Raw genomic sequence first — 17,520 nt, forward strand, 5'->3', positions numbered from 1 at the left:
TTCCTTCAGTGTTTGAGGAGCTGCGAATGGTACTGTACATTGTGCAGCTGTCCACAAACATTCCCACTTCTGACCTTATGGCCAGGAAATGCGTGATGAAGCAGCTGAAGATGATTGGGCTTAGGACATTACTCTGAGGAGCTCTTGTAGCGATGCCCTGCACTAAGATGATTGACTGACAACAACCACAACCAGCCTTTGTACTATGATCCAGTCAGTGGAAAATTTTCCACCTGAATTCCGTTGACTCCAATTTTGTTATGGCTCCTTGATTTCACACTTGGTCAAATGCTGCTTGTGGATGGGGATATTTGTGGAGCCTCCCCCAGTGAGTTGTTTAATTGTCCACCGCCACCATTCATGACTAGATGTGGCAGGACTGCAGAACTTGAATTTGATATGTTTATTGTGGAATTGCTTAGCTTTGTCTATTACATGCTGCTTTACTGTCTGATATGCTAGTGGTCCTGTGTTGTATTTTTACCAAGTTGGCACCTCAATTTTAGGTATGCCTGGTGATGCTCCTGGCCTGCCCACCTGCATTCTTCATTGAACCAGGATTGATCCCCTTGCTTGGTGGTAATGGTCTGAGAGTTGGGGTATGACAGGCAATAAAGCTATAGATTGTGGTTGAGTGCAAGTTTAAGAGCAGCACTTCAAGCCTGCTGTACCATTCAATACGATCATAGGTGATCTTGTCTCTACCTGAACTCTACTTTCCTGCCCATTCTCCATAACCATTCAACCTGTTACTAATTAAAAACATGTCTATCTGCTCCTTAAATTTACTAAATGTTCTGGCATCCCACACACTTTAGAGTAGTGAATTCCACAGATTCACTACCCTTTGAGAGAAGTAGTATCTCTTCATCTCAGTATTAGGATAAGGGGTAGCAGATTTAAAACAATCAACTCTTATTCTAGTTAGCCCCAGAAAAGTAAGCATTCGCTCTACGTTTGCCAGTACCTTTTATCATATATACTGGCACAGTGGTCAGCACTGCTTCCTCGCAGTGCCAGGAATCTAGGTTCAATTCTGGCCTTGGGTCAGTGTCTGTGTGGAGTTTGCACATTCTCCCTACGTTTGTGTGGTTTTCCTCTAGGTGCACTGATTTCCTCCTACGCTCCAAAGATATGTGGGTTATGTACATTGGCCATGCTAAATGGACCCTAGTGTCAGCGATTAGCAGGGTAACTATGTGGGCTTACGGGAATAGGAGTGGATGGAATTGTGGTCAGTGCAGACTTGATGGACTGAATGGCCTCCTACTGCATTGTAGGGATTCTATGATACCCCATCAGATCTCCTCTCATTCTTCTAAATTCTGTATAATCCTCCAAGATCCCTATGCTCTTCCAGTTCTGAGCTCTTAAATCTCCCTGATTTTCATTGCTCCACCAGCTGCTTTGCTCCTAATCTCTGGAATTCCCAAACTCTGTATCCTCTTCTACTTTTTGTTCTTGAAGATACTCCCAATAACCTATCTCTCTGAAATCTTTGCGCAAGTGACCTGTAATTTGGTGTTGAATTTTATTAACTTCCCTGTGAAGCACTGACATTTTGCTAACAATACTATGTAGATGTAAATTGCAAGATAAATTATCAGCAGAAGCTATCAGGTAGACCACTGAAGAAGTTGGGTACTCTTTTAAGTTGACATTTTAGAACACCTGATGCAAAACACAATGAGCTTGAAATTCCATTGCAGAGACGATTCAAAGCCGGATATGACAGTTACCTTGGGAATCAGATCACTGACAGCTGCTGCTGCTGCTTAAATATTGACGGTCACCTGAAAATATTTTGCAATGCCTCCAATATGAAAATGGCAGAGCAGTACAGTGGCAGACTACTAATGACTATTTCTTTTGAAGAGGCTAAGTTTCATAAGTAGACCATACAGCCTGATCAACCTGCTGTGCATTCAACACCACCATTGCTGGTCATAAGAACATAAGAACATTAAGAAATAGGAGCAGGAGTAGGCCATCTAGCCCTTCGAGCCTGCCCCGCCATTCAATAAGATCATGGCTGATCTGTCGCTGCTCAGTTCCACTTTCCCGCTTTCTCCCCATAACCCTTAATCCCCTCTCTTATCAAAAACCCATCAACCCGCGTCTTAAAAATATTTCGCGAGGCAGCCTCCACCACTTCAACGGGTAGAGAATTCCAGAGATTCACCACCCTTTGAGTGAAGAAGTTCCTCCTCAACTCCGTTCTAAACCGCCCCCCTTTTATCTTGAGGCTGTGCCCCCTAGTCCTACTGTCTTTTTTGAGCGGGAAGAGTCTCTCCACCTCTATCCTATCCATCCCATTCATCATCTTATACGTCTCAATGAGATCTCCCCTCATTCTTCTAAACTGTAACGAGTACAAGCCCAGTTTATTCAGCCTCTCCTCATAGCTCAACCCCCTCAACTCCGGTATCAGCCTAGTAAACCTCCTCTGCACTCCCTCCAAGGCCAAAATATCTTTGCGCAGGTGCGGCGCCCAAAACTGCACACAGTACTCCAGCTGCGGCCTCACCAATGCCCTATACAGCCGCAGCAAGACCTCCCTACTTTTATATTCAATCCCCCTCGCTATGAAGGCCAGCATCCCATTTGCCTTCCTGACCACCTGCAAGCTGGGTTTTTGCGACTCATGCACCAGGACCCCGAGGTCCCTCTGCACCGTCGCGTGCTGCAGTTTTTCGCCCCGTAAGTAATAGTCCTTCCTACCATTCTTCCTACCAAAGTGGACCACCTCACACTTGCCAACATTAAATTCCATTTGCCATTTCCTGGCCCATTCGCCCAGCCTATCTAGATCCTTCTGCAGACTCAACAGCTTGTATGAATGTATTAAATGAAGGTCTTGGGCTTCAACTCCATTTTTCTGTCTGCTGCCTGTATCCTTTAATCCCTGAGATGAAAAAATCAGTTTATCCCAAGCCTTAAATGCATTCAACAGTGCAGTATCCATAACCTTCTAGGATAGAGAATTCCGGAGTATCACAATCCTTTTGAGTGAAGAAATTTCTCCTTATCTCAGTCCCAAATGATTGTCCTCTTATCTTGAGATCATCTCCCTGTATTTTAGATTCCTCAATCACTGAAAACAATCTCCCAGCATTAATGAATTGAACATAAACATAAAATGTGGTTTTCAAATTCTGTATCAGGTACTTTCTGTAAATATTGGCATTTTCAGTTGCCCTTTTTGCCCAAGTTTTCAGCTGCTTCTCTACCACTGGTTTTGTGGTTCCTGGTATGCAGAAAACTAACCTTTCTGTTTGGCATGCTGCTTTGGTTTTCTTGTCCTTCCTATTTATTGCAGACTTGGTGTTACTGATCAGCTTTGCGTATTTGTTTGTTTTCTGTTTTTTCTTTTGATGGGTGGTGGCAGAATAGGTTGTTGCAAATTCAGCATGAAAGGTGAAAACAACTTGCCTTTCCACCTCGACTGCTTCAAACTGCTGTTTTGTCTACCTACGTAACCTGAGTGCTTCTTGGTTCAACTGTTCCTGACACACCTCAGATTGTTATCTTGTTGGTTCTTAGCTTACAAAAGGTGAAGGACAACAGCTTGTATGAATGTATTAAATGAAGGATGTTGAATGAGATAGAAGTGGAGGAAGATGACAAGTGTGAGACTTGAGCAAACAGCTGTATCATGTCTTTAGCTGTGACTAAGAGAATCTCAATTCTTTTGCAGAGGTGATATAAAAATCAATTGAAAAATGCTGAATGAGTCTGTAGTTAAGCCCAAGTTTTTAAAACTGCAGAAGCAAAATAATTGCCCTCCCAAGAAATCTGGCAGTGACACTTAAACCATTCATAAGAATATAAGAAATAGGAGTAGGAGTAGGCCATCTAGCCCTTCGAACCTGCCCCACCATTCAATATAAGATCATGGCTGATCTGAAGTGGATCAGTTCCACTTTCCCACTTTCTCCCCATAACCCTTAATTCCCCTGTCTGTCAACAACCTATCTATCCGTGGATTATTTCCTTATTGTAACTGACTTGTTTCCTATTCAGAAACATCTTCACAGCATTTTAGAATGGTGCACAGTCCTTCATAAAGCTTCTCTTTCATCCACTTCCTCACATCCACTCTAGAAATACAAATCTCTTCTGTTTCCACCAAAGGACTGGGACAGTTTACAAATCTAACCCTGGGGAATTGAACGGTTGGGATACTGAACCAACTACATTTGTGCTGCAGTGCTTTTCTTTACTGATTTTAGCACATCACCAAAAATTTCCGCTTTTTAGTGTAATTCTTTCAAATAGGCCATGACAAAATTTTAGCAACTGGTAATTAGCCAACTAGAAAAGTAAAGAAAATATTAAGTATTATCATTAAAGAAATATGTTGGTATAATGACACTCTTCATATGGACCATGATGAGAGACTTGTTACTTCAAAAAATTTGATACTTAAACTCACCACAGAAAGTTGGGGCTTGTCTGAAGTTGATGAACAAACTAATTTGACACTATTTAAGGTCCATCTATATCTAGGCCTTTATTTAAAGTTGAGCTTTAAGCTGCCAATGATTTTCTGCCGCTGCTCTCCACTCTTTGGTAGAAATGACTGAGACCCAGGATGTCAGGTCTGTTCACATTTATATGACATTGCAACTCTGCAAGTATTTAAAGAGGCCTGTCAGACAATGAAAAGAGGGGAAAAAAATTGCCCTTTTCAGGAGGTTTCCCATTATTGGTGTAATTACTATACAGTATGAAACAACAAGTCAGGCACCATGCCAAGAGGCTTGCTGGGACTGGCAATTATCTATCCTAGAGCACATGTAGGAAGACACTTCCACGGGAAGCTGCACTTTAATAAGAATGCAGTCAGCTAGAAATGATAAAATGGGACTTTAAGACACATTCTAATGCTCACAGGGTCTTGGTGGTCAGTGAAGAGAACTGCACCTTCACTTTATGCATGATGGTCATTTCAGTTAAGCAATTCAGTGACTATTACCCAGATGCATTAAAAGTCTGCAATCAGTGGTTACATCACGTTCTGCAAGGCTTCTGACTTCATTACCTGTGATATGTCCTCAGCATGGCATAGGGTGAAACCTTTGACATTCTGCAGGATTATTGGATTCTCCAAACGGTAGGGAATCTTGGTAGAATCCATGTATGAAGCATCATCAACAGGAAAGAGTACCGTTTGTGAAGTGAGATGAGCCTTTGTGATGCCCAACTGGATTACAGATGTCAATGGAGCTCACTCAAGAAATTGAGATGATCCTGTCACCAGAGTGTGACAAGTATCCTGATGGATCTTGAGTGGTGATGCCTTGCCTCTGACTCCCTCTTGATTAGTCAATAATGAAAGGTATGCCTGCACACATAGTAAGTAGTGGAGAGCATGGTAGTGGCAGTGAACCCAAGCTTCCACTGTCTGAACACAATGGGTAGGCCTGTGCTCACCGAACAAAGTGGTGAGGATTATGGCGATATGCTGTGCACAATATAATTTCTTCCTGTCAAAAAGACTGTTCTCAAGCAAGAAGATGTTATGCTTGTGGCATTTGCCAAAGTGGAGGCTTAAAATCTAGATGTTCCTGGAGCAATAGTTTGTGTCACCCCATGGCTATAGAGGTTAAGGTAGCTCAATTATTTAGAAAACAAGGAAAGCACACAAATGGACACACAAAATTGACAGTGAACTTTTATTGTAGCATAATTGGTGTGACGATTAGTTGAAAATTTTAAATATAGGCTATCAGGCATTTTCTACTCTGGGAGCAAAGTTGTAATGTGACTGAAACTATTCCAACTGATTTCTGAATCCATGATTTAAGGGCAGCAGCAATAATTAACTAAAATAATTATGATACAAGTATCAATAAACAACATTAATTGAACACTGCTTTTTAAAATTGCTCTGTGGTGCTTTTTTATTAAAAGTTCCAAAACCAACTTTTCTTCAATAAGCATCATTTCACATACAGATCATAGACACATGGTGACTGGTCCAAGGCCACCTTTTGTACCTCAACATTTCCCAACCTGTCACCATTTAAATAATACTGGGTCATTCTGTGGATAAAATAAGAGCAGGAATTTGGCATCTCAAACATGCTCCTCCATTCAATATGATACTGTATCTCAATGCCATATTCCTGCCCTCTTCCCATACCCCTGATTCCTTTAGTGTGTGAAATTCTAACTCCACGTTAAATGTATTCAGTGACTTCGCCTCTATAGCCTTCTGTAGTAGAGGATTACAGAGGTTCACCATCCTCTAAATGAAGTAATCTCTCATCTCAGTTATAAATCATCTGCTCCATATCCTGAGACTATGACCACTTGTTCCAGACTACCCAGCCACTGAAACATCCTCTCTGCATCCAGCCTTGTCAGAATTTTATGTTTCAGAGATTCCCTCTTCTAAACTCCAGGGAATACAGGCCTAGTTGACTCAGACTATCCTTGTATGACAATCCTGCCATGTCAAAAATCAAGCTGATGAACTCTTGCTGCACTTCTTTTATGACAAGTATATCCTTTCTTGGATGTGCACTCAGATCCTGTGTGGATCAGCTGGTGGGGGTATTCACAGACATCTTCAACCTCTCTTTTCAACAGTCGGAGGTCCCAATTTGCTTCAAGAAGGGGACCATCATCCCATACCTAAGAAAAACGAAGCAGTGTGCCTTAATGACTATAGGCCAATGGCTCTGACATCATCATTGTGAAGTGCTTCAAAAGGCATGAATCAGTTCCAGCCTCCTGGACTGCCTGGATCCACTACCGTTTGCCTATCGCCGCAACAGGTCCACAGCAGTCGCCATTTCCCTGGCCCTACACTCAACCCTGGAACATGTAGATAATAAGAACGCTTATGTCAGATGCCTATTTATTGACTACAGCTCAGCCTTCAACACTATTATTCTCATGAAACTCCTCTCCAAACTCTGTGACCTTGGCCTTGACTTCTCCCTCTGCAACCAGTAAGGATAGGCAACAACAACTCCTCTACGATCATCCTCAACACCGGTGCCCCACAAGTTGTGCCCTCAGTCCCTTACTGTATTTCTTGTGCATCCATGACAGTGTGGTCAAATTCCCCCCCCAATTTGATTTTCAAGTTTGCTGATGACACCACCATAATGGGTTGGACCTCAAACAGTGACGAGACAGAGGAACTGGTATGGCTATAATAATGTCCCTCAATGTCAACAAAATGAAGGAGATTGTCATTGATTTCAGGAAACATAAAGGAGAACATGCCCCTTCTATATCAATGGGGACAAAGCAGAAAGGGGCAAGAGCTTCAAGTTTTTAGGTTCCAGATCACCAACAACCTGTCCTGGTCACTCTCTGCTGACACTATAGTTAAGGAACCCCACCAATTTTCTCTGAAAACCAAGGAAATTTGGCACATCAGCTACGACTCTGACCAACTTTTACAGATGCACCATAGAAAGCATTCTTTCTGGTTATATCACAGTTTGGTATGGCTTCTGCTCTGTCCAAGATGGCAAGAAGGTACAAAAGGTCATGAATGTAGCCCAATCCATCATGCAAACAAGCCTCCTGTCCATTGACTCAACTTCCTGCTGCCTCGGCAAAGCAGCTAGCATAATTTAAGGACCCCATGCACCTCGGACATTCTCTTTCTTTCACTTCTTTCTTCGAGAAAAAGATATACAGTCTTGGGTCACGTACCAACCGACTCAAGAACAGCTTCTTCTGTGCTGCTGTCAGACTTTTGAATGGGCTTACTTTGCATTAAGTTGAGCTTTTTCTACACGCTAGCTATGACTGTAATACTACTCTCATTTCCTTCTTTATGTATGGTATATTTTGTCTGTATAGCAAGCAAGAAGCAATACTCTTCACTATGTTAATACATGTGACAATAAATCAAAAATTCTTGAGTAAGGAGACCCCAGATGTGGTCTTGCCAAGTCCTTGTATAGCTGTAGTAAGACATCCTTGCTCTTGTACTCAAATCCTCTTGTAATGAAGGCTAACATACCATTTGCTTTTCTAACTGCTTGCTGCATCTGCATGCTTGTTTTCAGTGACAAGTATATGAGGGCAACCTTGTACATTAGTATTTCCCAATCTATTGCCATTTAAATAATACTCTGCCATTCTGTGGATAACATTATACTGTATCTGCTATGCGTTTGCCCACTCAACTTGTCTAAGTCGCCTTGAAGTCTCTTTGCATTCTTCTCACCACTCACATTCCCACCTAATTTGTGTTGTCAGCAAATTTGGAAATATTTGTTTCTTTTCTATATTATTGGTTTATATTGTGGTGCATATAGTTGGTGTCCAAGCACTGATCTCTGCATTACCTCACTAGTCACTGCCTACCACTCTGAAAGAGACCCATTTATTTCTAAATTCTCAATCCATGCTTAATATATTACCCCCAATCCCATGTACTTTAATTTTGTACACTAAATTTCTATGTGAGACTTTATCAAAAGCTTTCTGAAAGTCCAAATGCACCACACCACTGATTCTCCCTTATCTATTCTACTAGTTATGTCCTCAACAAATTGCAGTAGGTTTGTTAGACATCGAAGGGGTTAAAATCACTGAGTGCAGCAGGGTTCCCCTGTGAATTGAATACAGCACAGTTCCCTGGGCAGCTGCTCTGGAGGTGTTTCTGTGATGTTCCCACAGTTACAGATGGGCTGTACAAACAAGCTGAAAAAGACACAAGAGAATGCGAAGGCTCATAACCACAAGGGGATAGTCATAGCAGCAGGTTTGAATGATGTAGCCATGTGGGCATGTTTTGTTAGTAATTAATTATTATAATTGGGCAAGTATATTGAGGCTGCAACTGATTAACTATATTCACCTAAATTAAGTAATCAGAACTTTTTGTAAATGGTTATCAGTGACTTTAGAAGAAATGTATACTTGTGATTCGTATATGTCCAAAGTTGTGTAGGTTAGCTGGACTGGTCATGGCAAATGTACAGGGTTATGGGGATAGTATGGCGGGGGGAATATGGACTGGGCCTGGATGAAATGTCTGTGCAGACTCGATGGGCCGAATATTCTCCTCCTGCACGGTTGGGGTTCTATGGTTCTACATGCAAATTAAATGTAAGATGCTCAAGCAATGTATCACTCAAAATGTTTGTACATCAGCTTGTGGAGGCAGACGTCCCTGCTATAGCTTGAATAAAGGCAGATTTTAAAATACTGAAAGCTTTATCTGCGATCTCAAGAGAAACAAGGTATGAGTTCATTGGATATTGGCGAAGGTCCCCAACATGATTTCCCTTTCATAAATTCATGTTGACTTCGTTTAACCCAGTTGATATTTTCTAAATGCCCTGTTATCACATTCTTTATAATGAATTCTTTATAATAAACACTTTCCCTACTATTTAGGCTAATCAGCCAGTAATTCCCTGTTTTTCTCCCTCCCTCCCTCATTTGTCCCCTCCAATCTGCTGGGGCTCTTCTGTAATCTATAGAACCTTGAAAGATAACATAAGAACATAAGAAATAGGAGCAGGAGTAGGCCACCTAGCCCTTCGAGCCTGCCCCGCCATTCAGTAAGATCATGGCTGATCTGTCGTGGCTCAGTTCCAGTTTCCCACCCTCTCCCCATAACCCTTAATCCCCTCTCTTATCAAAAACCCATCAACCCGCGTCTTAAAAATATTTAGCGAGGCAGCCTCCACCACTTCAACGGGCAGAGAATTCCAGAGACAATCAAGGCATCCACAATTTCCGCGGATACTACCCTTTTAGTAGCCTGATGTAGATAATGAGGCCTTTGGGATTTATTGGCTTTCAGTTCCATGAATTTCTTGCATTATTTTTTACGAACACAAATTTCCTTCAATTCCTCCTTCTCGTTGGACCCTGGTTATCCAGCATTTCTGGGTTTTTGTTTTGTCGTCTTTCATGAAGGGCAAAAGAAAGTAGTCATTTAATTGCTCTGCTGTTTCCATTTCTCCATTGTAAATTCTCTTGTTTCAGTTTGAGGGAGTTTTTACAATTTAAGAGAAGCTTTTACAGTCTGCTTTTATGTTCCTGACAAGTTTACTCTATACTCTATTTTTGCTCTCCTTGATCAATCTGTTTGTCCTCCTTTGCTGAATACTAAAGTACTTCCAATACTTGGACTTGTGACTTTATTTAGCAATTTTATGATTCATCTTTGGATCTAATAATATTCTTAATTTATTTTGGTAGCCTTCATTGGGCTACTTTTCGTGTTGCGATTTTTGTGCCAGAAAGGAATCTATAACTGCAGTACCTGCATTCATTCCTCTAAATATTAGCCATTGCCTATCCACCATCATTCCTTTGAATGAAGTTCCTGAATATATTGTAGCCAACTCTCCCCTCATACCGTTATAGTTTCCTTCGCTTAGATTTGGGAACCTAGTTTCTGATTGGGTACTTCACTTTCCATGCTAATAAAGAATTCTTTTCTAGTCACTCTTTCCTAAAGGACCCTGCACAACAAGATTATTAATTAACCCCATCACATTGTGCAATACCAAATCCAGTGTAGCCAGTTCCCGTTTCCATTCCTTGATGTATTTGTCTAAAAATACATCTTATATGCGGCAGAAATCATCTGCCGCAGCATTATTAATTTGGTTTTCCCTGTCTGTATGTAGATTAAAGTCACCCATGATTACTGTAGCACCCTTGTTACATGCACCTCAAATTTCTTGCTTAATAACATCCCCTACAATATCACTACTGTTTGGAGGCCAATAGAAAACTCAGTTTCTGCCCCCTTGTTGCTTTTTGGATTCATTAAGACGAATCTTGATTTTCTGAGCCAATATCTTTTAGCTATTGCACTGATTTAATCCTTTAATAACACCATCCCGCCTCCTTTTTGCTTGTCCTTCCTTAATATCAAATATCCTTGGATATTCAGTTCCGAGCCTTTGTCACCCTGAAGCCATGTCTCTGGAAGTGCAATCGTATCTTACCTGTTTACATCTATTTGCACTGTTAATTAATCTATATTATTGAGAATGCTCAGTGCATTCAGATGGTGTCTTTATCTTGTCTTTTTAACATTTTTAGTCTTTGTTTTTTGAACTATGGCCATTATTAAAGAAGGGTTGTAGAGGGAAACCAGACCAGTAAGTTGCATGTCAGTGGTTGGGAAGCTATTGGAGAAAATTCTGAAGAAGAGTATCCATCTCCACTTGGAAAGGCAAGGCTTGATCAAGGATAGTTAGCATGGCTTTGTCAGACGAAGGTCATGCCTAACAAATTAGATTGAATTTTTTGAGGAAATAACCAGGTGTGTAGTTGAAGGTAACACACTTGATATAGTTTATATGGATTTCAGCAAAGCTTTTGACACGGTCCCACATTGGGAGACTTGTAAGGAAGTCAAATGCAGATGGGATACAGGGTAATTTGATAAAGTGGACTCAGTTGGCTCAGTTGTAGAAGACAGAGGGTGATGACAAAAGACTCCTTAGTGACTGGAAGCCAGTGGTGTACCACAGGGATTTGTGTTGGGTCTTCTATTATTCATCATTTATATGAACAACATAGATGACTATGTAGGGGGATAGGATTAGTAAGTTTGCGAATGACACAAAAATTGGCTAAGTGGTTAACAGTGAGATTGAGCGTCTTTGGTTACGAGAAGATATACACGGAATGGTCAAATGGGCAGATAACTGGCAGATGGAATTTAACCCTGAAAAATGTGAGATGATATGCTTTGGAAGGAGTAATTTGACAAGTATTCAGTGAATGGCATGACACTAGGAAGTTCTGTGGAACAAAGTGACCGTGACATGCTTGTCCATAGTTCTCTGAAGATGGAAGGACATGTCAGTAGGGTGGTGGAAAAGGCATATTGTATACTTGCCTTGATCAATTGAGGCATAGGTTACAAAAGCAGGGAAGTCATGTTGGAGTTGTATAGAACTTCGGTGAGGCCACAGCCAGAGTACAGTTCTGTTTGCCACATGATAGAAAAGATGTGATTTGTACCGGAGCGGGTGCAGAGGAGGTTCACCAAGGTGCTGTGTGGGGTGGAACATTTAAGTTAAGAAGAGGTTGGACAGGCTTGGGTTGTTTTCATTGGAGCAGAGAAGACTTGAGAGGTGGCCTGATTGAGGGGCATGAGCAGAACGTATAGGGAGCAGCTGTTCCCCTTAGTTGAAGGATCTGTCTTGAGGGACACATTTTCAAGGTGAAGGACAGAGGTGTAGGGGGGGCGGTGGCATATGAGGAAAAACTTTTTTACCCAGAGGGTGATGATGGTTTGAAATGTGCAGTTTGGGAGGGTGGTGGAGGCAAGTTGTTTTTCATCCTTTAAAAAGTATCTGGATGAGTATTTGGCACGCCTTAACATTCAAGGCTATGGGCGAAGTGCTGGTAAATGGGATTGTGTGTTTGTTGTTAACAGTAGACGATAGGCTGAAGGGCCTCTTGCATGGTATCATTGAGTTGCTGCTAACCCTTGTTTCATCAGGTCCTCCACTTTTTTGCTTTTTTCCCCTCTTTGTAATAATCTTAATTGGATCAGGAGATGTGTCTTCACTTATGCTATCAGATCAGATCTTTTCTTGGTCAGCTCTGATGCTCTGCCAAGGGCACCATGTAGTTTCCATCTTGCTCTTGCAATAACCTGCACAAAATAACTGGTTAAATGGGAAAGACTAAGTCTTAATTAACAGCTGATGTTGTTTGTTGCCTTTCTGAGACATGTGCTGGCCTATGATTTTTTTGCACTTTCAAAAGTCCTTAACTGATCTTATTTGTTGTTGAAAGTGACAGTTAATGTTTTTAATGTGGGAGAGTACCAATGTGTTTGCAAAATAATATTGTACTTTTAAGGAAGGATTTGTTACTGAATTTTAACAGTGTGTTTTGTTTATGTTGCAGATCAGGATATGGTTACACATCCCTGCTGTTATGCAGCATGTTATACCCTTTAGAACTTATGTTATAAGGTGAGTGATGAGATTAATACTTAGGATAGCTTTTATATTTATAGTTGACCTTTCGAATATTTCATTAACATAGTTTTATTTGGAAAAATACAAGGTTTTATTCAACAAAATAATATCTTGTATTTCTTTTACATGTTCAAATCCAGGTATTTGTGTAAACTTTCAGACCAGGAATTGCGACAAAGTGCTGCACGCAATATGGCAGATTTAATGTGGAGTACGGTTAAGGAACCCTTGGATACGGCACTGTGTTTTGACAAAGAAAGTTTGGATCTTGCATTCAAGTATTTCATGTCACCAACTCTAACTATGAGGTTGGCTGGACTGAGTCAGATTACAGTAAGTTGTCAACTCGTAAATATCAATTTGTTCGCTGAAAACTGATTTCTTTGTGACCTACAAGTGATTTTGGGCAGTTGCTGCATTTTATTATAGTCTCCAAATCTGCTATTTAAAAAAAAAATGCTTTCATTTAGAATTGCTTAGGAACTATATCACAGATACAGGCCTTTCAGTCTCATGGGTTCATGCAGGTGTTTGTGCTCCATACGAACCTCTACAGCCATTCCACCCCACCCCATTTAACTCAATCCAATCCTTTCTCCATTCATGTTTATCTAGCTTCCACTCAAATGCTTTTATGTTATTCGCCTCGATTATGTTCTGTGGAAATGAGTTTATTTGTCATATGAGGAGTGGTTGAGGAGTCTGGGTCTATACTCGATCAAGTTTAGAAGGATAAGGGGAGGATTTTTTGAAACTTACAAAATATTTAGATTGGCAAATCTAGATAGAGTGGACATGGAGAGGATGTTTCCACTGGTGGGAGAGACTAGAACTCGAGGGCACAACCTCAGTGTTAAAGGATGCTCCTTTAAAAATGAGATGAGGAGGAATTTCTTCAGCCAGACGGTGGTAAAATTGTGGAACTCATTGCCACAGAGGCTGTGGAGCCAGGTCATTGGACATCTTTAAGAGAGAGATAGATAGGTTCTTGATCAATAAGGGGATCAAGAGTTACAGGGAGAAGGGAGGAGAATGGGAATGGGAATCATCAGCCATGATTGAATGGCTTAATTCTGCTCCTATATCTTATGGTCTTATGGAGTTTTGCGTTCTACCCACTGTGGGTAGAAGGTTCTCCTGAATTCCTCATTGGATTTATTTGTGCTTACTTTCATATTTTGGTTTCTTCCACACACACAAACATCTTCATTTACTCTTTCAAACCTCTTCATAATCTTAAAGACCTCAATGGCTCACTCTTCAGCCTTTTTTCTGGAGTAAAGATCCCCAGCTTAGCCTTCCCTGATGAGTACATTCTCTTCATTCAGCTATCATCTTTGTGAATCTTTTTTGCACCCTCTCCAGTGTTTTCATATCCTTTTTATAATGTGGTGACCTGAACTGTGTGCAGTCTTTGGAGTATGCTGTAACTGAAGTTCTGTATAGGTTTAACATAGATTCTCTGCTTTTCAACTCTAGAAATTAGCTCCATTATTTTGTTGCTTTATTGTTCTCTGTTGCTACTTTTATTATTTTTGCATATTTGTATCCCTAAATTCCTTTGTTCCTCCATCCCATTTACTCTGCTATTTTCCAAGCAGTATGTGGCCTTATTTTTCCCACCAAATTGCGCGACTTCATACTTGCCTGTGTTGAAATGAATTTGCCAATATGTGCCCTTTCTGAAAGTTCATTAATGTCTTTGCATTTTGTTAGTCTTATGCAGTATTAATTAAACATTGTCTAAGTATTGTCCACAAATTTTGAAATTTTACTTCTGATTTCAGAATCCAAATCATTTATTATTTTCAATATACAATTGTAGTTTATTGTTACTGACAAGCTGTATTTAAACCTGTTCTAATTTCCTACATTAATATTCTCAAATCATTTCTGTTTCTAATGTCAATTAAGTAAATGCAGATGTATTATTTTAAACTTAATGAGAGTGAATTACTGTGGCGGTTCTTCTGCTTGTTCAACGTATTCAGTGGAAAAGGCGGGTAAACCCTGGAATAACAGCATAAATAGTGCTTATTCTGGTTTTTCTAGGGTTTCTCAAATCAAATATGAAGGGTTACGGCAGATGAGTAAGAGAACCTCCCAGAAATTTGCTTTTAATTTGACTGTTTAGTGGACGTAATGAGTTGTCATGCACTCCAACTTAAGTGCTTCCCAAACTTTAAATTTATGTTTACTTGTAAGTAAAAAAAAAATTAGATGTTAAGAGATTTGTGTAATACCTATTCTGTTTTGAAGTATTAAAGCTGACTAACAGAACAAAGGAAATTACAGCACAGGAACAGGCCCTTCAACTTCCAAGCTTGCACCGATCATGCTGCCCAACTTAACTAAAACCTCCTATCCTTCTGGGGACTATATCCCTCTATTCTCATCCTATTCATGTATTTGTCAAGACGCCCCTTAAAAGTCACTATTGTATCCGCTTCCACTACCTCCTCCGGCAACGAGTTGCACGCACCCATTACTCTGTATAAAAAAAAATCTACCTCGCACATCTCCTTTAAACCTTGCCCTTGCACCTTAAACCTGTGTCTCCTAGTAATTGACTCTTCCACCCTGGGAAAAAGGCTTCTGACTACCCACTCTGTCCATGCCTCTCATAACCTTGTAGACTTTTATCAGGTCGTCTCTCAACTTCCGTCGTTCCAGTGAGAACAAACCAAGCTTCATAGCTAATGCCCTCCATACCAGGCAACATCCTGGTAAATCTTTTCTGTACCCTCTCCAAAGCCTCCACGTCCTTCTGGTAGTGTGGCAACCAGAATTGAACAGTATATTCCAAGTGCGACCTAACTAAGGTTCTATAACGCTGCAACATGACTAATCAATTTTTAAACTCAGTGACCCAGCCGATGAAGGCAAGCATGCCGTATGACTTCTTGACTACCTTTTCCACCTGCATTGCCACTTTCAGTGACCTGTGTACCTATACACCCAGATCTCTTTGCTTATCAATACTCCTAAGGTTCTGCCATGTACTGTATATTTCCTATCTGTATTAGATCTTCCAAAATACATTACCTCGTATTTGTCTGGATTAAATTCCATTTACCATCTCTCTGCCCAAGTCCCCAACCAATCTGTATCCTCTGATGGTCCTCTTTGCTTTCTGCAAATCCATCAATCTTTGTATCATCTGCAAACTTACCAATCAAACCAATTATGTTTTCCTCCAAATCATTTATAGATATATATTAGAAACAGCAAAGGTCCCAGCATTGATCCCTGAGGAATGCCACTTGGCACATCCCTCCATTCAGAAATGCACTCTTCCAGTGCTACCCTTTGTCTTCTTTGACCGAACCAGTTTTGTATCCACCTTTTCAGCTTCCCTCTGATCCCATGTGACTTCACCCTCTACACCAGCCTGCCATGAGGGACCTTGTCAAAGTCCTTTCTGAAGTCCATGTAGGTACCACCCATTGCCCTACCCTCATCAATCATCTGTGCCACAAAAAACTCGATCAAGTTCGTGAGACATGAACTTCACACTAATGAAGTTCACCAATGCCTCTCACTAATATGTCCACTTATTTCCAAGTGGGAATAAATCCTGTCTCGAAGAATCCTATCCAATAATTTCTCTACCACTGATTTAGGCTTCAGGTAGATAGGGCCTTAAACTAAATGGTGGGGCGGGGGGGGAAGGTTCAGGGGTATGGGGAATTACAAAATCAAAGGTAAAGGAGAGGATACAAGTGCAGGTTAATGTTGAGGACATTCAGCTAGTTAAAGGAGTAGAGGGCTCAGGAGAAGTTAGTAGCGTTTCAACAAATCGGGTCCAGATAAAGGCCGGCATAAAGACACTTTACCCGAACGCATGAAGCATTTGAAACAAAATGAATGAGTTGATGGCAAGAATCAGTACCATCTGATATAATCTAGTATATAATCTGATATAATCTGGTATAACCTAGTGGCCGTTACAGACACGTGGTTGCAGGGTGACCAGGACTGGGAACTGAATATCCAGGGGTATCAGACATTTAGGAAGGATAGACAGGAAGAAAAAGGAGGCGGGGTAGTTCAGTTAATAAAAATAATCATGGGGGATTTTAACCTGCATATTGATTGGTCGACTCAAGTCGGACGCGATGGACTTGAGGAAGAGATCTTAGAATGCTGTCGGGATAGTTTCCTCGAACAGTATGTTACAGAACCTATGAGGGAGCAAGTTATCTTGGATCTAGCCCTGTGTAATGAGACAGGTAGAATTAAAAATCTTCTTGAGGGATCCTCTTGGGATGAGTGATCACAATATGGTTGAATTTCTAATACAGATAGAGGGTGAGAAAATAGGGTCCCAAACCAGTGTCCTCTGCTTGAACAGAGGGGAGTACGATAAGATGAGGGCAGAATTGGCTAATGTGAACTGGGAGTGCAGACTAGTTGGTAGAACAGTGGAGGATTTTTAAGGAGATTTTTATCAGTACTCAGCAAAAATATATTCCAGTGATTAAAGAAGGAATGTAAGCAAAGGGATAACCAGCCGTGGATAACGAAGGAAATAAAGGAGAGTATTAAATTAAAAACTGATGCGTACAGAGTG

At 40.8% G+C, this 17,520-nt stretch overlaps 1 protein-coding gene across 4 annotated transcripts in view; it reads left to right on the top strand.

Moving 5' to 3' along the window:
• Positions 1-17,520, top strand: part of usp34 (ubiquitin specific peptidase 34) — a 290,233-nt gene that overhangs the window by 78,545 nt on the left and 194,168 nt on the right. For all 4 annotated transcript variants that reach the window (XM_080200367.1, XM_080200368.1, XM_080200369.1 and 1 more), the window contains exons 6-7: positions 12,874-12,941; positions 13,088-13,280. In XM_080200367.1, the coding sequence (XP_080056493.1) occupies positions 12,874-12,941; positions 13,088-13,280 (261 nt within the window). The remainder of the gene's footprint in view (positions 1-12,873; positions 12,942-13,087; positions 13,281-17,520) is intronic.

The sequence above is a fragment of the Carcharhinus amblyrhynchos genome, chromosome 12, assembly GCF_965287045.1.
Source record: "Carcharhinus amblyrhynchos chromosome 12, sCarAmb.v2.hapA, whole genome shotgun sequence".
Classification (NCBI taxonomy): Eukaryota; Metazoa; Chordata; class Chondrichthyes; order Carcharhiniformes; family Carcharhinidae; genus Carcharhinus; species Carcharhinus amblyrhynchos.